The 22146-nt window shown below is 35.4% G+C and overlaps 1 protein-coding gene across 2 annotated transcripts in view; it reads right to left on the bottom strand.

The window, feature by feature from the left end:
- Positions 1-22146, bottom strand: part of LOC115209156 (voltage-dependent calcium channel subunit alpha-2/delta-3-like) — a 720530-nt gene that overhangs the window by 89409 nt on the left and 608975 nt on the right. For both annotated transcript variants that reach the window (XM_036500824.1, XM_036500825.1), the window contains exons 16-18: positions 20648-20722; positions 17805-17879; positions 7639-7716 (exon numbers count right to left, since the gene is read on the bottom strand). In XM_036500824.1, coding sequence (XP_036356717.1) covers positions 7639-7716; positions 17805-17879; positions 20648-20722 — 228 coding nt within the window. The remainder of the gene's footprint in view (positions 1-7638; positions 7717-17804; positions 17880-20647; positions 20723-22146) is intronic.

Raw genomic sequence — 22146 nt, 5'->3', positions numbered from 1 at the left:
ATTACTCACACCACACAGGGAATATTATGTCACCATAACAACATGAACATTAAACTAGTATTAATGTCTATGTTGGCATCCGACCAACCTCTTTGTAGGTAGGTAGATAGGTAGGTTGTACGGTGATAGCTGATAGGTTTCTAATGATATATATAATGCAATATCTGTTATATAGTTATTATTACCACTAGGTTTAAGACAGAAGGCAGAGAGCTGGCAGAATCATTGGCAAGCCAGCTTAGCAGCATTTTGTTTCTTTAAGTTCTGAGTTCAAATTCCACTGAGGTTGACTTTGTCATTCATCTTTTGGGGCTGGAAAATTGAGTACCTGTTGAGCACTAGGGTTGATATAATCAACTTACTCTTCTTACTGAACTTTCTGGCCTTGTGCTAAAATTTGAAGCTATTATTACCAATAGGTCTAGGGAAGTGAATTTGGCAGAATCAGAAGAGCATCAGAAAAAAATGGCTGATAGTATTTAGTTTTGAAATTTTACATTAGGAGTTCAAATTTTGCTGGCATCAACTTTGCTTTTTATCCTTCTTGGGTTGATGAAATAAGTCCCTATCAAGTACTAGCAGTTGATATAAAAAGCTCTTCCTGTCTTGAGCCTCAGTAAGAAACCATTATTATTGTGAGATCTCAAATATTTGTTTAGGCAGAAGGACTGAAATTTCAACCCTAACCCTAACCCTGACCTCAGTACTTGACTGGTGATTTATTTTATTGAACCCAGAGAGATGAAAGGCAAAGTTGACATATGAACGTAAAATGTAAATTGCTGGGAGATATACTGCAAAGTATTTTGTCCAATGCTCAGGAGTCAGTTACACAATCACTTACAAAGTTATTACTTCTCAGCCAGGCATGTAACACAGTGTAACTGTGGTAGTTGCTGAATGTAAGGTCAGACCTGATCAGATGATCTCTGATCACAATAGGTGTTCCAGCATCACACATCCCATATTTTCGCATAATGCTGCATTATCCTTTTTTTATGACAAGTTGCATGATTTGAGGAAAGTTTAACTGCTTTTTCTAACAAGCTAAGTGACCACATAGAGGATTCCTTTCACAGTTACCAGATTATTTTCATTAGAAGTTGCACATAATTTTCAAAAAGATGTAGATTGTATTAAGGATTTATCCAAAAAGTAAATTTTGCAGGTAAATTAAGTTCAGGAAGCTATTATCTCTGCTGGCATGAAACAGCTTATCCTACAAGATCAAGGACAGATTATATGATGCTTATGTACGAAGTGCATTGCTGCACAGTGCAAGATGTGGATGTTCAGTGTAGGAGACATGCAAAGGCTAGAAAGAAATAAGGTGAACATGCTTCGGTAGATATATGAAAGACAGTATAAATGAACTGAGAGACTCACTGGGTATAAGAAGAATCAGACATAGCATGCAAGAGAGGAATATGTGTTGGTATGAGCACATGATATGAATAAATGATGGCATCTAAAAAGCACCATCCAATCGTGGCCATTGCCAGCCTCACCTGGTCCCCGTGCCGGTGGCACGTAAAAAGCACCACCCGACCGTGTCCGTTGCCAGCGCCGCCCTGACTGGCCTCCGTGCCGGTGGCACGTAAAAAGCACCATCCGATCGTGGCCATTGCCAGCCTTGCCTGGCCCCCGTGCCGGTGGCACATAAAAAGCACCATCCATCCATGGCCGTTTGCCAGCCCCGTCTGGCACCTGTGTGGGTGGCACGTAAAAAGCACCCACTACACTCACGGAGTGGTTGGCGTTAGGAAGGGCTTCCAGCCGTAGAAACACTGCCAGATCAGACTGGGCCTGGTGCAGCCTTCTGGCTTCCCAGACCCCAGTTGAACCGTCCAACCCATGCTAGCATGGAAAGCGGACGCTAAATGATGATGATGATGATGATAATCTACATAAGCAAGTACCAAGTACTCAAAGTGAATGGTATTTGGGGAAGAGGACGACTGAAAAAAACTTGAGATGATGTGGTGAAAAACGATCTTAAGATGTTGTATCTGATGAAGGAGATGACAGAGAATTGCATCAACTGGTGATATGAGGTGCTGCAGAAGTTACAACTTTCTGTGTAACCTATTCTCCCAACTGCTGCACTTATTCTGTACTAACTAAGAGAAAAGTACTTGATTTATGCACCACCTGTGCTCGACTAATCCTTGTTTCTCCTTCTTGAATCATGATACTTGACTGAGGGGAGTACCTTTCCTTTCTCCCCCAATTACTCACAACCATCTCATCTTCCCTTCACAAACCACTTGACCAACCCATGTATGGGTGAAGCGGTATAAATCCACAATATGGTTAGCACTACATTTCCTTCTGTCCTAGTACTCTCTAACTCTCTTACACATTCCCTTCAATTACCACCTTTCCTAACAGTGTCTCTACTCTCTCTCAACAGTACACCTGTCTAACTCCAACAAGAACTGTCTCAAACCCTGGTGGACTCTCCAATTCACTTTAGCATGGTAGACAGACTGACCCAGCCCATCACAGGGTCCAACTACTTATTGCCATTACCATTCTGTAACCCCTTCTCTTTCACACTAACCCTTGACACTACTTTTCCCTTCCTATTTGGTCTGTAACCTCAGCTGTCACACCAACACTGTTCCCTCTCTTATTCTCTCTATTACCATTCTCTCACAATAAATCTATTCCTTTCCATCATGGAGTTTCTTGTTTTTGCTTTGTGAGCTGTAAGGTAATCCCAACAGTGCTGGTGCCACAAAATGCATTCTCTACACTCTAGGTGACTGGTAATTGATTTGAGAAGCAACAATGCAAAGCTAAGAGAGCTCTTTAGTCTTACTAATGCCAAAGCAAACTCTACAGTGTTTGGTATTAGGAAGGGTTTCCAGCCATAGAAACTATGTTTAAAAAAAAACTATGTTAAGGCAGCCAGCCAGTAGAAACATTAGCACACCGGGTGAAATGCTGAGCGGTGTTTCGTCTGCCGTTATGTTCTGAGTACAAATTCCGCCGAGGTCGACTTTGCCTTTCATCCTTTCTGGGTCGATAAATTAAGTACCAGTTATGCACTGGGATCAATGTAATCGACTTAATCCGTTTGTCTGTCCTTGTTTGTCCCCTCTATGTTTAGCCCCTTGTGGGCAATAAAGAAATAAGAAACTATGTTAAAAATGTACTGAGTGCACCAACTATCACAGGAACAATTTTCACCTAGGACCTGAAATTTCTCAATTTTCTCAATTTCCATGATATCTACTCTACTATCAAATGGAATTACGAAATTTATGATCTGATATAGGTTTTTTTTCCTGTCCTCTACGATTATATCTGATCTCTTTGTTTCAATTATGTGGTCAGTCTCTGTGGAGAAATTCCTAAAAATCCTATAATTGCCATTCAATAAAACAACCTCTGGCTCATGTCCATATTACTTTGTTCTCACTTCATATCCACAAACTTGGTCAACATCTTGATGTATTCTTTTACCAACACCGTCATGTCTTCATTTATATCCACTTTGTGCCAGCTTACTGCACTCACATAGGAAATGGTTAATATTTTTGTCTCCTTTTCCACGCACTCTGCAACTGCTCTCTACCTATGTTTTATGAATCTTTTATTATTATTATCATCATCATCATCATCATTATTATTATTATCATCATTATTATCATCATTATTATTATCATTATTATTATTAAAAATAGTTTTGGGAAAGCAAATATTTTATTTGGAGACATCATATAACAGATGACAATTGAATATCAGGCTAATTCTTGCAAACAATAACTGAAGCAAACAAAATTCTAAGTTGGTGGAGCAATGCCAAAGGTTACACCAGGAAAGAGAGAGACAAACAAGGAGAGTAATTTCTCCTCATAATAATATTGTTTTGATAAATAGTGAGCTCTTCTATTTATTTTATATAAAATATAGTTTTTTTCTGTTGCACATAAATACACACACACACACACACACACACACACACGCACACACACACACACACACACACACATTCTTTCCTGCTTGCAAATGTTAACAGTAGTTGTTTGGTAGAGTTACAGCTACCACCACACCAGATGCACACAATCTAGACTCAGGTTGGATAATTTAATCTGCATTACAGGTGCAGTAATATTTTAGATTAGCAGAGCATGTGTAATTGAAGTAGATGCCTTACAGTTGAATGCCTTCTCCAAGGATAAGGGACTATGGGAAGTAAACGAGAAGAAATATTTGCAACAAAAATGTTGGTATTGAATCAATTTTGAAAGAAAACAAAGAAATAAATAAACAAACAAACTAATAAATAAATAAATGGTTTTACTAGAAACTCAGAGAATTCAAGGAGTAAATTACCTGAATATTTGGTTTGGAATGTTTAAAATTGATCTAAATTTAAAATAATTTGATAATTTGGTTTCTAAAATAATTAACATTATTAATTTTGATTTAAAAATGAATCTAGCTGGGTTTTTTTTTTAGTTTTGTTTTATGAAATAATTTTTTTGAAAATTTGAAAATTATTATTCATTGAATATAATATTTGAAAAATATTTTTAGCCAACTTATTTTCTTTCATTTTTCTTAAATACTGTCATTTTGTTTTTTTTGTTTCAAATAAATTTTTAGCAAAGAAGTAATAAATAACAAACCAAAAAAACAATAAAACCATCACATAATTCTACTTTACATTTCTATCGGCTATGCTTGGAGTGAAGAAGCAAACTTTATAAGTGTGACTAAAAAAAAAAAAAAGGAAAAGGAACAAAATAAAACAAAAGAAAATGCTAGTCACATGACTGCATTGAGCAGATGCATGATCAAAATAGAGATTTTTTTGTTCTTCTAACATTCCAGGTTTGCATTTTTCATTTGTTTTTCATTCTCTCAATACACTTCACATGTTTTTTTCTTTTGCAGTTGCCTGTAGCTTAGAAAAATCTATCTTATATAATCTCTTCCTACCCTTCTTTTTCCTTATATGTGATATTTCAACAAAACTAAACATTACTTCAAGACATTATGTTAATTTTCTTTTTTCTTTTTATTTTGTTATTATTAAAATTTTCTCAAGTATTTTTCTTGGATGAAAACTTTTATAATTTTTATGTCTTTTATAGCTAAATATCTCATGCTGATCTCTCTAATAATTAGAGCAAGTTCATACCTAATATTGTTTCATGTTCATTTGACTCAGATCATTGAGCCCCTACCAAATACATTTTAAAAAAATATTTCAAGAACTAGTTAATTGTATGTTTTTTGTTTTATGCAAGAAATACCGCCCCCCCCCAAAAAAAAACAACAAGAAACCACATTGTAAGCTTGAGTGTTACAGTTGTTGTTGTTGTTGTTAGTTAGCCCCAGGTTAGCTCTGTTCTGATTTTGCAAACCTATGATTAAACACATTCATGCAGTGATCATCCCATTTTCATTTAAGACATAATGCATCCAAGACTACGTTATTCTGAATTCATATTTTCTTCTCTTTTTAAGAGAGTAGAATGTGATAAGAAATTTGGCTGCTATTTCTTGCAGGCTGAGAAACCTCATAGAGGTCCTCTCATTCGTTTGTTGTGAATGGTTTGATAGTATGTAGTTCATTCATTATACATCCATTTTTCCATGCTGGCAAGAGTTAGACGAATGAATGAGTTATTGAGTCACTGTTTTAACAGGTCGATGCCCTTTTTGATGCCCTTTCGATGCCCTTCTGAAAGAAGCTTATAATACACACACACACACACATTTGGCGATGTGCTCTGCTTGAGAGGACCTGCCAATCCAAGTGCACCTGTGCTGGTGGCATGTAAAAAAAATCAACCTTTGAATATCGGGCCTGACAGAGGCAAAGTGGCTGAGTACCTTTCAAGCATTGGGCCTCATGGAGGCAAAGTGGCTGAGCTCTTTTTGAGTGTTGGGCCTCATGGAGATCTTGGTCATTGGACCAAGATCTTTAGCATTATGTCATGCTAGAGAAGTAATCGCAGTCATGGCAGATACTGGATCCTGGTGCAGCCTTCCAGCATGCCAGCCCAGTCAAACCATCCAACCCATGCTTTTGTGTGTATGAGTTGGTGTCTTCTTGCCTTGACATTGTATGATTGTTGTAAACGAGTGTTACTGTCATGCAAGTGGTGTCCTTTGTTTTCGATCCCCTGTGAAACCATGTTCAGGTATGGAGAAAAACAACCTCACTTGGAAACAGATGAGTGTTAGTGACAGGGGTGGGGTGTATCTGGGTGTAGAAAATCTGCATCAACTGATTCTGTCCAATCCATGTGAGCATCGAAAGTGAAAGTTAAAACGATGAAGATGATGATGATGATGATGATGATAATGGTGGTGGTGGTGATGGTGAATAGTTCACTAAGGAAAAAATATGAAGTCATACCAATCCTATCCACATCTCCAAAGGTAGTGAAGGATAGTTAGACTTTTTACTTTAAAGCAGAGTATCTTGAGAGGCAAATTATATGTAAACTGTTTATTTCTCAACAGCAAATAAGAATAAAAGGGGAAGGTTCCAATACACATGATCATTGGAGTTTAGCAGTTTGGCCAAAATATTCATGACACAGCCAACATTTAAAATATGAAGAAATATAAAACAATAGTATTATGAAATAGTAGTAATAATACTAATGATAGATATAGTACTAGATAGTGTAAAGTTGCAGTAGTGTTAGTAGTAGCTTAAATGAAAAGATGTGTTGGATGAAATGTTGATAAATGAATATGATTATTTGGAAAGCTGAGATGAAAAGGCATTACACGGTGAATCATAAAAGCATATTACATTTTAGTTGAAACAGCTTCTAATCATTACACAAAATGGATTGGAGTGGGGGGGGGGGGAGAAGCTGCAGTTTCATCCAAATGTCCAATATAAACAGAGGGAATAGCTAAAATTTATTCTCGCCTCTTTCCATATAAATGTCATTTACAACTGGAAAAACGCTTCAATTGGCTAATGTAATAATTTATTTCTGATAGAGAATGAGCGACAAATACCATTCTCATGGTCGCTATATGGAAAATTGCCTTTTATGACAAAACCGTTAATTCTTGTCATGCAATCTAGATTAAATGCTGTCATGCCAAGCTTTAACAGGGTAACAAATATGAGCTGCTCGATACAAAGTCCAATGTAAGTAATAAACAGGTATTCTCAGAATCTCATATACCTGAACCATTTTCAGGTAGCATGCTCATTTATCAAAATTTCTTACTTTGTAACTCTAAATCTCTTATGAAACAATTTTCCTAAACCTAATGTCTACTTTGTTATATAGATAAGTGGAAGCTTCTCATAACCCTAAAAATGTCTCAAGACTGATTAAAAAAAAAATAAGACCAACAAACTACAGAAGTTTACCAAAATTAGAATCTACAAAAAAATGTGTATTCAGGAATTCTAATGAAGTCTTCTTCCCCAATATTGGTTTAACGTCTGTTTGTTTGGCATAGATTTGCCAGGTCATATTGAAAAACACCGTTTGGTGATAAATGGAAAACACTACTGTCAAGAATTATGCTTCTGTACTGGAGAAAGCCCAACAGTTCAAGAGAAATGTTCTGGTTTATTGCTTATCTTTTGTTTGTAGACATTTTATTACTCTTGGCAGAAGAAGAATGTTTATTACTTACAAAATCTTTATGGACAGCTACATTCATGGATATACTTCCCTGATGGCCGTCTTTCATAGCAGTCTCTAAATTCTTCACCTGTAAAAGAGTAAAATATTCTACTTTAACAGGAATTGAAATAAATGAAGAAATAAAACTAACGTAATGAAGACAAACAAAAGAGACAGAAAGAATTTTAAGTTCATCTTAATGATATATATTGGTACAGTCTGAAAAATTGAAATGACATGGCTATAGCAAAGTAATACTGCTGAAGTATTCACATAGCATGTGTATGTATAAATACATATATTTACATATACAAACATACATACATACATACATAGACACATATATACTCAAAAAATACATAAACGTGATTCAGCTGAAAGAGAAATTAAAGAAATTGCTCGACAAATAGTTTCAGTTTTGGTATACCAACTCCGAAAGATTACCTTTTAAACATATTTAAGAAAAATAAACTTGCAATATGGAAATTAATTAGTTAATTAATTAATAAGATTGGAATACATCAATGCATCACTTAGCAAAGTTGCTCTTGATGATCATGCTTTAATGATCTATAGCTTGTTTATAATTATAAGAATGGATACTTGATCATCTCTGATAATAGGCACAGGTGTGGTGGTATCATAAGATGCTTGCCTCCCAACTGCATTGTTCTAAGTTCAGTCCCACTGTGTGGCACTTTGGGCAAGTGTCTTCTGCTATAGCCTTGGGCTGACCAAAATCTTGTGAGTGGATTTGGTAGACGGAAACTGAAAGAAGCCCATCATATATATATATACATATACATACATACATATATGTGTGTGTGTTTGTTCCTCAGCACAGCTTGATAGCTGGTGCTGGTGTGTTTTTGTCCCTGTAACTTAGTGGTTTGGCAAAAGAGTCTGATAGAATAAGTACCAGGCTTAGAAAGAAAATGATTCATTTGACTAATAAATGAACACTCTGATGCCATGAGCATCATCATCGTCGTCGTCATCATCATCATTGTCTAAACCCATATCATGCAAAAATATGTACATATGTTTGTGCTGTCGTGTTTGTCTTCCAGCTTCACTGCCTGACAACCAGTATTTGTTGGCCGCAGTCTAATGATTAAAACAAGTAAAAGATAAAAAAAGATAAACGATTGCTTTAAAAGTTTAATCACCTCAGTGTACCTAAACAATGTGTATACTCTTTACTCTTTTACTTGTTTCAGTCATTTGACTGTGGCCATGCTGGAGTACCGCCTTTAATCGAGCAACTCGACCCCGGGAATTATTCTTTTTGTAAGCCCAGTACTTATTCTATCGGTCTCTTTTGCCGAACCACTAAGTAACGGGCACATAAACACACCAGCATCGGTTGTCAAGCAATGCTAGAAGGATAAACACAGACAAACATATACACACACATACACATATATATACATATATACGACAGGCTTCTTTTCAGTTTCCGTCTACCAAATCCACTCACAAGGCTTTGGTCGGCCTGAGGCTATAGTAGAAGACACTTGCCCAAGGTGCCACGCAGTGGGACTGAACCCGGAACCAAGTGGTTGGTAAACAAGCTACCTACCACACAGCCACTCCTGCGCCTATGAGCATTTGGTTATTTTTTCAATCACTCAGTTTGCATTATGAGGTCGTGTGTGAATACTTTATTTACATACTCTCCAGTACTCTTTCATCTGAAAACTTTCTGATTGGTGTTATTAATTTAGATAATTTCTAACTAGATCACACATATTTTAACACAACATTACTCCCGAAAGCAATTACCAAGTGGCTAACTATAAATCTAGCTCAATTTAAAAATAATGCAGTGCATTCTGTCTAGTTTTTATTGTCTAGTTCTGTCAGTTTAATTACAGGACATAATCACACCACTTAGTAAAATAACTGGCAAAATTAAAAACTAACCAATTTGGCAATACTGGAATAGCCATTACAGTAGTTGCAAACATAACTGCCTTTCATAAAATTATTTCTAAATAACTTTATCTCTCATTTAACGACTGGATATCAGGAACCAACTGAATTGTTAAGATATTCATGTAGATAACGGAATTTTTTTCCAAAAAATCCACTTTTCACAAGTGAGGTTTCAATCTTATAAGTTTCCTTTTGTTTAACCCTTTCGTTACTGCATTCATTCTGAGATGCTCTGTTTTTCTTTCAATTATTTTTGATATAACAAAGAATTTAGTAAAATAACTTAGTTATATCAATTAAGCTAGTGTTAGGAACATAAATTGTGGCTAAGGTTTGGCGGAAGATTTTAATTCAGAACTTTTGAAAACAAGACATTTGTACTACAGAGCCAGAGCCGGTTTCAGTCAGGTTGGTAGCAAAAGGGTTAAACTCTTTTGATACCAACCCACCACAGACTACACTTATTTTGCATGTTCCAAACACCTGTTTAATAAAGTCTTTTTTGTTTTAAAAATTAAATGGAAAAAGCAGTGTCATAAAAAAATCACTGGTGCTGGTGCCATGTAAAAAGCATCTGTGTTGGTACACTTGTGAAATGCACCTGTGATATTGTAAAATGCACATGTAAAATGCACTTGTGATATTGTCACATAAAAAGTACCCAGTACACTGTGTAAAGTGGTTGACATTAGGAAGGGAATCCAGCTGTAGAAACCTTGCTAAAATAAACAACTGGAACCTGATACAAAGTGTACAGGTTGCTTTTTATATGGTACCTGTGGTCCAACAACAGCGCTTTTACATGGCACCGAAATAAATGGTCTTTCAGTTGCATTCTCCACATTTAACAACTTTTCATAGTAGCACTTCCAAGCATCTTTCTTTTCAGAATCTCTAAGTGAAAATAAACCAATAACTATTCATACCCATTTCTCATCCACAATGTCTTGATTCTCTCTGGTACACTGTCCTGCTATCTGGACTATATGGTCGTATTATGTTTTGGGTTGCCTATTTTTACTGTAGTGTACACCTTATCATGTTTCTAACAATTTACATGAAACCTTCATTTATTTTATATGGTGGACCCCTGTAGTCAATAAAGAAGCCATTATAAAAATTTGATAGTTTTCATCCATCGCCCTTGTAACGAAAGAAACTATTATTAATACTATTGTTGTTGTTGATGACGTTGTTAGCATTATAGCTATTATTTTCTTCTCTTTTAGAAATTACTATTAAGTGCAGATTTCAAAAGCAGTCATGTCTTACCATCAGCTATTAATTTACCAATTTATTGATTAACGAGGGTGATGTAAATGATGGATATTGGAATGCCAGACTCAATGCATTATTGCATTTAATTCCTTGATGCTTCGTTCTGAGTTTAAAAATCATTGAAGTCAAATTTGCAATTCATTCCACTAGAATCCATAATACATGTACCAACAATATACTGAGGTTGATTTTAGCTCTTCCCTCACAGCAATTAGTATTGTTTTTGTTTTTTTAAAGTTAGAAATCAATATATTGGTTTTAAGAAATCAAGTTATTGATTTGAATGCAGAATCTAATTAATTGAAAAAAACTAGAAAGTTTCATTAAATATATATTACTAATCATGACTAGATAAGATGTTTTATATGTATGTATGTATGTATGTATGTATGTATGTATGTATGTATGTATGTATGTATGTATGTATGTATGTATATGTATGTGTTTGTGTATGTATGTATGTATGTATGTATGTATGTATGTATGTATGTATTTATGTATGTATGTATGTATACACACACTTAAACTAAATACAGAACCAAAATTACTAATATACAGTGTATGTTGAATATTTGTGTACAAAATTTAGTGAGCCGTAAATAAACGACAATGTACTGTAATGGTACATAGCATGTATTAAACTGTAACTTTCTCATTTCCCTTTCAGACACATCAACCCCATCAGCATGCCAGGTTCCAGTGAAAAAGCATGCTGTTATCTTGAAAGTAGGAATGCAATTTATCCTACATTGTCAAATGGCTTTATTGTTTACTGAATGAACACTATGAAGCTATCAGCATCATTGTCATCGTCGTCGTCATCATCACCATCATCGTTGTCATCGTCATCGTCGTCGTCATCATCATCATCATCATTGTCTAAACCCATATCATGCAAAAGTATGTATATATGTTTGTGTTGTTGCATTTGCCGTCCAGTTTCACCACCTGGCAACCAGTGTTTGTTGGTTTGTTTATGTCCCAAAACTTAGTGGTTTGAAAAAAAAGAAACTGATAGAATAAGTACCAGACAGACAAAAAGAATATGGAAAGGGGTTAATTTATTTAAACCCTTCAAGGTGGTGCCCAGCATTGACAAAGCTCAGTGACTGAAACATGTAAAAAAGTAAAAGCACAATGCGCACGCACACACACACACACACACCTTTCTTTTACCCTCTCACCAATCTTGGTCCTCCTGATGTATTTCTCTCTCTTTCTATTTCTTTCCCTCCATTATGGCCCCTCATATGTTACCTAAGCAACTGTACATGCCCTACGACTTTGAATAACCACTATACTTATACACCTTTCTCCCTCTCTCCCCCACTCAACTATCAATTTCTGACCTTTTTGTTGTCATTGGTCCCTCTTATGATCTCTTCCTCAGTCTACAGTACTCTAGTCTTGGGAATCACAAGAAAACGCACCCAGTACTTTCTGTAAAGTGGTTGGCATTAGGAAAGTCATCCAGCTATGGAAATGACAGGTCTTTATGAGTTTTTATGAGCAAATCAGACAAATGTCTTTTAGCACAGCTCCAGGCCGACTAAAGCCTTGTAAGTGGATTTGGTAGATGGAAACTGAAAGTAGACTGTAGCATATCATCTTCATTGTTGTCATCATTGTCATCATATCAACTTGTATGTTTCAGACGAAATTTTTTGAGGCAAATTTTCTACAGTTGGCTGCCTTTCCTGTCCCCAACCTTCACCTGTTTCAAATTGAAGTAATATTTCCCAGTAGCCAAACTTGTTCTCACAGAATATTGAAAATGAGTGACAGCACATGTATGGCAGTGACAACTGTTTTACAAGGAAACATAAACATACCCTTCCACACACACACACACACATATGTGAGGGTGCATGGCTTAATGGTTAGGGTGTTGCACTTGCAGTCTAACGATTGTGATTTCAATTCCTAGACTTGGTGGTGCATTGTATTCTTGAGCAAGTTTGTAAAAACAGTAATTCTTTTTTTACCATAAAACCAAATCTTGGTATCAAAAGAGTTGACATCTACTTGAAGGAGTGAAAGGGCATTGCCCATTTGTTGTGATGCGAAAGAATATTAAAGAACTTTGAACTGATCCAGAATACAAAATAAAAGTCAATAAATAAAGATGTACTGGTTTCTCTCCTCTATTTAACATACCAAGTGAAATACATGAAATGGCTGACTTATTTCATATTTAATTATATACAAATCTAAAATGTGTGTACAATTAAATTGGGGTTAAGGCAATGGGTATCATCAGAGTCACCATTATGGTAGTTCTCTTTGTTTAGACTAAGCTTCCATATAAAATTATAAGAGCAGGAGCAACATTTTAAAATGCTATCAAAGATACTTTTAGTGATAATATTGATGGAGCACAATTGGTACACTATCATTAGATCTAGAGCATTGATTTTAAAAAAAGATTGGCGATGCTGTGGATGACGATAAATGTGGTTAATATGTATGTGCGAGTGTTTTTCTTTTAACATAACAGGAATGTTGTTTCCTAGGATTTTGTATATCTGCAACTAGGACAATACTGGATAAATACAGAATATTGAATGGCATAGTGGAGTATAGATACTATGAAATAACACTGAAGAACATAGAAGACTAAATGATATATTAGCATACTGAAATTGATTTTTAAAACATGCAATCAATGCTAAATAGAAAGAAAGAAACCCTGGAAATTATGTCAACTGAATTATTAAATATATTTAAACAGTGACTGTTTATCAATCATTTATTTCATATGAGCAAGTGTTTAGCTAATGTTTTATAATAAATAGTAAAATGAAACAAACACTATATAGTTAATGTTTGATGAAACATTTCAACAATAAGACAATTTTTATGGTCTCTCGATTTTTATATTATTGAAACTAGGAAGATGAGTAAAATAAAATTTCAACAGTCACTGATGCAAAAAAAAAAATGTAAAAAAAAAATAAATGCAAAAAAAATTGAGACTGAAATATTTTTCCCATCAAGCAATATAATCAGGTTAATAAATGATTTTAACATCTCTGCTTTTGAATAGCTGATAAAAATCATTAAACTGTCTCAATCAGATATTTTCCCATGAACATAGCTCGGAAATATTATATACTTTTTGGAAATGGAGAGTAATTAGTGAGAAGGTAAAAAAAAAAAGAAAAGAAAGAGTAAATTTACGTTTTTAATGAACTTCACCTCATATTAAATTACAGTAGAAATCTTATGATGAGCATTAACACTGCAGTGATTCTATCTGCAGTTTATAGGAGAGTCTTTATGGTAAGTATAAAAGATTCTATCGTCCATAATAAAGACCTTATAATGGTTATGATGCATAAATGCCTACTTTACGTCTAAGTTCAGTTTTCATAAAATATTTGGCACTTAGATTTCATCAGGGACTTCATGGTGTATTATAGCAAAAAGGAATTCTAAAATTTTATGGGAGATATTTCTATGTTAAATTAAGTAAAATAAATAAATAGAAAGAGCTAATTCAGTGATATCAGTGTTTATCAATACCCTCATATATCTACCACAATCCCCGCCCCAAGCCTCTCCTACATTTCTCTCCACCATTTGCGACAGTCACCTCAATCCTGCTCACTCACTCAGTCCAAACCTCTGTATCACCTCACCTATTCTCACTTCACCAACGTTCCTCAAATGCATGTCCTGACACATCTTCACTACCATCACTCTCACTATTGCTCTCTTTATCTTACTCTCTAACCCACTCTCCTTCCTTTTCCAACTGGAGTATCCATGTATCTACTCTATAGCAAGACACCGTTATCTGTCTCCTCTTTACCTTGAATCTCTCAACTAGCACAAAGCGATACACCCTCAATACTACTCCGCACTCCCAGTTAAAGAATTTTTGTCTTGCAAGGTACTTGGTGGCCCTATTAGCACTGGTGCCACATAAATAGACACTAGTGCTGGTGCCATGTAAAAAGCACCCAGTACACCCTGCAAGTGGTTGACATTATGAAGGGCATCCAGCCGTAGAAACCATGCCAAAACAGACAATGGAGCCTGGTGCCAGCTCCTGTCAAACTGTCCAACCCATGCCAGCATGGAAAATGGATGGTAAATGATGATGATGAAGATTGACCCAAAAAGAAACATAGGTATTTTACTGTATAATTTAGGTGATCATTATTGACCTTATAATATATATATTTGCTTTTAATTTTCTATTTTACTAACAAAGAAGAGTGGCAAGTTGGCAGAACTGTTAGAACATCAGAAAAGATGCTTGCATATTTGTTCTGGTTTTTTACATTCTAAGTTTAAATTCTGATGAGGCTAACATTATCTTTCATATAATATAGTGCCAGTCAAATACTGGGATTAATGATGCTAACTAACTCTCCTCATCTCAAAATCGATGGTTTTGTGCCCTAAATCAGAAACCATTTTACTGATATAAAAAATGAATATGTGAAAACATTGTTAAAATTTTCCACTGATTTTTATATAAAATTTTTTTCTGTTTTCTTGGGTTATTACAATAGGGATTTTCTTTTTGTGATGTTATTCAGTGAGAATAGATGGTGGTGGTGGTGGTGGTGGTGGTGGGGGGGGGAGTACATTTATAGAAACATTTTAGTAATTTACTCTTTACTCTTTTACTTGTTTCAGTCATTTTGACTGCGGCCATGCTGGAGCACCGCCTTTAGTCGAGCAAATCGACCCTGGGACTTATTCTTTGTAAGCCCAGTACTTATTCTATCGGTCTCTTTTGCCGAACCGCTAAGTGACGGGGACATAAACACACCAGCATCGGTTGTCAAGCGATGTTGGTGGGGGGACAAACACAGACACACATACATATATATATATATACATATATACGACAGGCTTCTTTCAGTTTCCATCTACCAAATCCACTCACAAGGCATTGGTCGGCCCGGGGCTATAGCAGAAGCCACTTGCCCAAGATGTCACGCAGTGGGACTTAACCCGGAACCATGTGGTTGGTAAGCAAGCTACTTACCACACAGCCACTCCTGTGCCTATGAACTAATGTTTTTAACGTTTTCTTTGTTTAATAGACAATATCAAGAAAACCCATCTATAGCACTACATGTAACCTGGCTGGAAACCAGTGCCATGCTTGCATTACTATAACTTTGTTATTTAATTATTATAACCATTAAGATAATAACAATGATAACAACAACAACAACAACAACAACAATAATAATAATAATAAAGCTTTCATGGCTTCTGATATTAACTGATTGGAAGTGTTATCATGCACATATTTTGTTCTGGTATAAAAGATGGTCTACTGCAAATATTCTGCTCAATACCACAGATTTGCTTGTCATTTGTTTGACCATAACCAGTTGAGAATGTCCTTTAGTGCCTGACGATATGTGCATCTCTGATCATGAGCAGAAGTAGTGGGGGAGCATCATAGCCGTGTGTTGAGAGGGATTCGTTGGGGTTTGAATAACTCACCTCTGTAAAAATGGAGGTTTCAACATCCTTAAACAACCCTTATTCAGAGACCTTTTGAGTGGGATGGGCTACTCAACCTGAAGAAAATTCTAACTGGGCCCCACCTGCAAGGTCATGTACTGTTTATCTTGATATTAGATCACCATGTCGTGCACATATGCTTCTGATGCATGTGCCTGGTGTACCCTTATCAGATGGGTAGTCATGATGGGTATACTGGGTTTCGTATATTTTACCCCAGTGTCACTTTGATAGCATGCACTGCTCTCTCCTCAATAATAATAATAATAATTTAGCGTCCATGCTCCATGTTCCCTCTTTTGTGGGTACTGTCCACTTTTAGTGATCAGCACTTCTTTATGAAGCTGTCCTCATTGATACGCATCAAATGTCCAAACCAACATAATCCTGTCTCTTGCATGCTACATTTAATCTCTCTTATGCCCAGCTTTTCTCTCATATTAATTGTTTCCATGCTCGTCAAGACCCAATAAGCTAATAAGTTTTGGAATACTGAAAAAATAAAAAGGATTTGGTGAGGAAAAGAAGTAGCTTAACGTTTTGAAGCTTTACGTAGTGTCGAAAACTCAGGGTCCAAATAATTGTAGAGTACCTGCAACATGAATGGAAATTGTCACTGTGATATCAGTGCTGGTGGCACATAAGAGAACCATCCGAATGTAGCCATTGCCAGTGCCGCCCTGACTGGCTTCCGTGCCGGTGGCACATAAAAAGCACCATCCGATCGTGGCCGTTTGCCAGACTTGTCTGGCACCTGTGCAGGTGGCACGTAAAAAGCACCCACTACACTCTCAGAGTGGTTGGCGTTAGGAAGGGCATCCAGCTGTAGAAACATTGCCAGATCAGACTGGGCCTGGTGCAGCCTTCTGGCTTCCCAGACCCCAGTTGCACCATCCAACCCATGCCAGCATGGAAAGCGGACGCTAAACGATGATGATGATGATGATGATGATGATGATTATTTGATGGAAGTAAAGAAATCTGCTTCTCTTAAAAACATAATATAAAATGCTAGAAATAAAATCAAAATCAAACCACACAAGAAATAGTAAAACTGTTACCAAGACAACTAACACTAGGATCATAAATATCTCTTTTCTTTTATTTTCTTTTTCTATACTGCTGCTACAACCGCTTCTGAGCATTTGAACAAACAGGCTGTGTAACATCACTTTCCAAACCAAGCAGATGTATTCGTTTAGCATCCTTTCAGCATCTCCAATATGTTTCACCATTATAGGTCTTACACCAAACACTTTTCCAAATTCTTCATCTCCAGAACTGCAGCCTTCTGGAATTCACCCTTCCTTCCCATATCTTCCTCTGCAAACATTTCTGGGTAAATTTCAAAACAAACATCTACCACATCATTCTAATTAGTCTGAGAGGGCCTATAAAGGCCATGGACACTTCTTTGCTTCCTTAATAAATAAAATAAAAAGAATATAAATAAAATATGCTTACCACACTAACATTTGATGTAAGTTCCACCTCAGTGAGGTCAACACTGTTATAGTTAGTTTTGGGACGACCATTATCCTATAAAATAATTAATAAATTCTTAGGTTGTGAAATCAGGAACAGTCCAAAAAGAGTAAGTCATTAAAATACAATACAAAGATTGGGTATTATTTAACTCAGTATCAAAAATAATAATGTAAAAATACAAATAAATTTAAGAGATTTTTGATACCCACAAACCAGAAAGTCAATACAATGTAACTTCTATTTGTAGTACATAAGTTATTTGCAGTTGTATCATCTTAATTTTTGGTTAATCTATTGTTTGAATTCCATTGTTTTAGAAATAATATCTGAAACTTGAATGTTACCCATCAGATAATGCGTAACTATAAAAGTATACTTTTTCTACCATGGATAATATTCTGGAAGTATTGCATACATACAATAGCTTATGAAAATTATGATGAAATGAATACTAATTTTGAAAAGAAAATTAATTATTATCTTAAAATAAAATTCTGCTGAAAATTACGCCTCATTGAAGCACTTCATAACTACACCAGCGAAGATGACTCAATAGTAAAACACACACACACACATATATATATAAGATATACATACATATATACATACATATATACATATATATATATATATATATATATATATATATATATATATATATATATATATATACATAGATACATATATACATATATATACATATATATATGCACACATATATATATATACACACACACACACACACACACACACACACCACACACATACACACACAGAGAAGCAAGTGCTGAAAATCTGAGAAGGGAATATGTTGAATAAAATCATAATTAAGAAGAAGAAAATCTGTTTCTGACAGAATCTGTCTTTTGTAAGAAGAGACAACCTCTTCCTTGTTCATGGCTGATGAGGGTGTGTGGACATTGTAAAAAATGAGAGGACATGAGACGTAGTAAAGAGTTAAGTGCTGTGCATGTATGGGAGAGATGTAGTCAGAGAGGAGAGAGGGTGGATGAAGTGAGATGGAAATTGTGAGACGACAATGCTTGAGACAGGAAGAGAATAAGAGTGAGAGGAAAAGGGAGAGTTAGAACAGGAAAGAAGGGGAGAAATAATGGAGAGTTTCAAGTAGGGAGAGGGTTTGTTTTGTTGGTCAGCTCAATGACCGCAGTAAGTAGCCAGTCGATAATATTATTCATGTACATGTCTGTCCACACACATATGCATATGAATGGATGGAATGAGGTTGGTGGCTAGAAAATGTTCAGACACAGGTACAGTTAGCTACAAATCATAAAGGTATTGACATGCATGTGTATAGATGAGTCACAGACATACACACACACACACACACACACTCACACAGGGGCATATTCAATCTTACAGTAAACAGTGATAGGTGTATACATATGATACTCACATATGCTGGCATGGGAATGTATATATATACATTCCCATATATATATTTGTATATATATATCACCTTTAAGATACATCCAAGGCTTGGGCCCCGTGCCATCCACCCACAACAAAAATTGCACTTTCATCTCATAACAACAATACGGCACAATTATTTCACCTCAATTGGCCCCGCTCTCTTTAACATTACACCAAAACACATTAAAACAGAAACAGACCCTATAGGGTTCAAGAAGTCTTTGGACAGATTCCTTCAAGAAATCCCGGATAAACGCCCTACACCCGGATATGTCTCTGTAAACAATAACTCTCTACTTGAGTGGGCCATAGTGCCCAAATTCTGACTTGAAAGACTTCACCAGGTGGTGCTATTAAGTTAGACATGGCCTGGGCCAATAATGGCCGAAACCTATCAAAGTATCAAAGTATATATATATATATATAATAATAAATATTAGGGAATAAATCCAAATTTACAGGGAAAAAAATCAGATTTAGGATTAAATCCAATTTTATAGTAAAATATTATATAATATTATTAGAGACAAAACCACTATTTTGCAAAACAAACAAGGAAAGACTTAATCAATACATAAAATTTTAATAAAAAGTCAAAAAAACTGCCACTACAATTGTTTCTTGTCCTGATCGACAATCTTCAGGTGGATTTCCAATTTTCAAGTCAAGTCCACCTGAAGATTGTCGATCAGGACAAGAAACAATTGTAGTGGCGGTTTTTTTGACTTTTTATTAAAATTTTATGTATTGATTAAGTCTTTCCTTGTTTGTTTTGCAAAATAGTGGTTTTGTCTCTAACAATATTATATATATATATATATATATATATACACACACACAATATATATATATATATATATATATACACACACACAATATATATATATATATATATATATATATATATAATATATATATATATATATATTATATATATATATATATATATATTTCCCATATATATATCTGTGTATATCCCTAGACTTTGGGATATGATCAAAGCCATTGCTAAGGATATGTTTTGCCAAGAGAGAACCTTAATGACAATGAAGCCCAGAATTTAGTGCAACTCTGAGGAATCTAGTTTAGTGTCAGTCATGTTTAGAAGAAGGTGAGGCATGGTGGTGTTTTCTAGATATAACTACTGCTTGACTTTTCCTTTGCTGTTAAAAAGACAAATTTGACATGGCTCTGATGAAGGATGCTCTTAAGGTCTTCATTTATGGAATTGATGCAGGTTTGGTACATGGTGTGTACACCATCAGAAAGTTAGGGAGGAAGTAAAAAGTAAGATTAAATCCCTAAAGTCTGTCAACAAAAAATCAGTCAATAAGAAAGTTCAAGATAAGTAAGATCTCATTTGTCATGAGGTTTTATTTACTTACAAATGGTCTGAATTCTGGATGGAATAAAACATAGCCTTTTTTAGTAATTGCAAAGGCATAACCATGCACTCCCAACTGTAAAAAGAAAAAAGAAAAAAAGAAAAATTAGAACAGAAAACTTGTTCATTAAGGCCAAGGTTTCCAAAATAAATAATTATAAACAATTTTTAATCAATGAAATTTTAACAAATATGGACTTCCATGCTTTTTTTAAAAATCAGTTTTAGAAATATATACATGTGCTTTTGTGATAGTAATAATTAGTATGAGTGTAGTATATATAGAACACTCACTCAATATTAATGACTAATGTAATTAAAGAGGTGTGATAATGTGTGTAGAATGCTAGTTGTATACTGCAATAGCAATTAGTGTACAACAGAGTGATATCATCTAATGTCCATTTTCCATGTTGCTATGGGTTGGATTGTTCAACCAGAACTGGCAAGCTGTGCCAAGCTGTAATGTCTGCTTTGGCATGATGGCTATAACTGGATGCCCTTCCTATTGCAGAGGGTACCGCATGGTTTTTATATTGCACCAGCACCAATAGAGTCACTAAGCAACTTGCAAGAAGAGATCTCTCAGCTGAGTGGGTAGAGCAGTAATATATAATAGATATGTTAATAGTATATTATAGATCAGCACTTCTTAAACTATGGGTTGTGACCCCAAATGGGATTGTGAAAGTTAAATTCAAACACTTGAATTTCTGGCACCTGTGCCAGTGGCATGTGTAAAAAGATTCGAGCAAGGTCATTGCCAGTACCGCCTGACTGGCCCCCGTGCCGGTGGCACGTAAAAAGCACCCACTACACTCTCGGAGTGGTTGGCATTAGGAAGGGCATCCAGCTGTAGAAACTCTGTCAGATCAAGATTGGAGTCTGGTGCAGCCATCTGGTTCGCCAGCCCTCAGTCAAAATCGTCCAACCCATCCTAGCATGGAAAGCGAACGTTAAACGATGATGATGATGATGATGATTTTATTTCCCAAATGCATATTTAATACCTGGGGTCATGAAAAATCTCATGATGAACACTGGGGTCATGAATGGAAAAAGTTTAAGAAGTGCTGTTATAGATGAAGCTGGAATGTAATGGAGGAAGCACATCATTTGTGCATAACTACATATATACATCCTTTTCATCACAGAAGTACATTCTTGAAAACATTGCTGAATGTTAGAATTCTATAATGCAAAACCCATTTCCCCACATTATGTTTCTCTTTTTTTTCTTTTTATTGGAAAGCAATCTTAATCTGTTGCCCAGCTCAACCATTAGTTACCTTATTCCTGTTGAAATACTCTGTTTTTGTTTCAATTAATTTTGAGAATATTGAAGAATTTAGTAAAATAACTTTCTCATTGATAGTGTTCAACACATATATTGACATGAAATATTAATGGAAAGTTTTAATTTAGATCATTTTAAAACAGGAAGTTTGTATCATAGAAGGACAGTCTCAGGCAGATTGATATCAAAAAGGTTAACACTAC

This window comes from Octopus sinensis, linkage group LG3, assembly GCF_006345805.1.
Source record: "Octopus sinensis linkage group LG3, ASM634580v1, whole genome shotgun sequence".
Classification (NCBI taxonomy): Eukaryota; Metazoa; Mollusca; class Cephalopoda; order Octopoda; family Octopodidae; genus Octopus; species Octopus sinensis.
The sequence above is the reverse complement of the archived record's forward strand: the minus strand, read 5'-3'. Positions and strand labels throughout refer to the sequence as shown.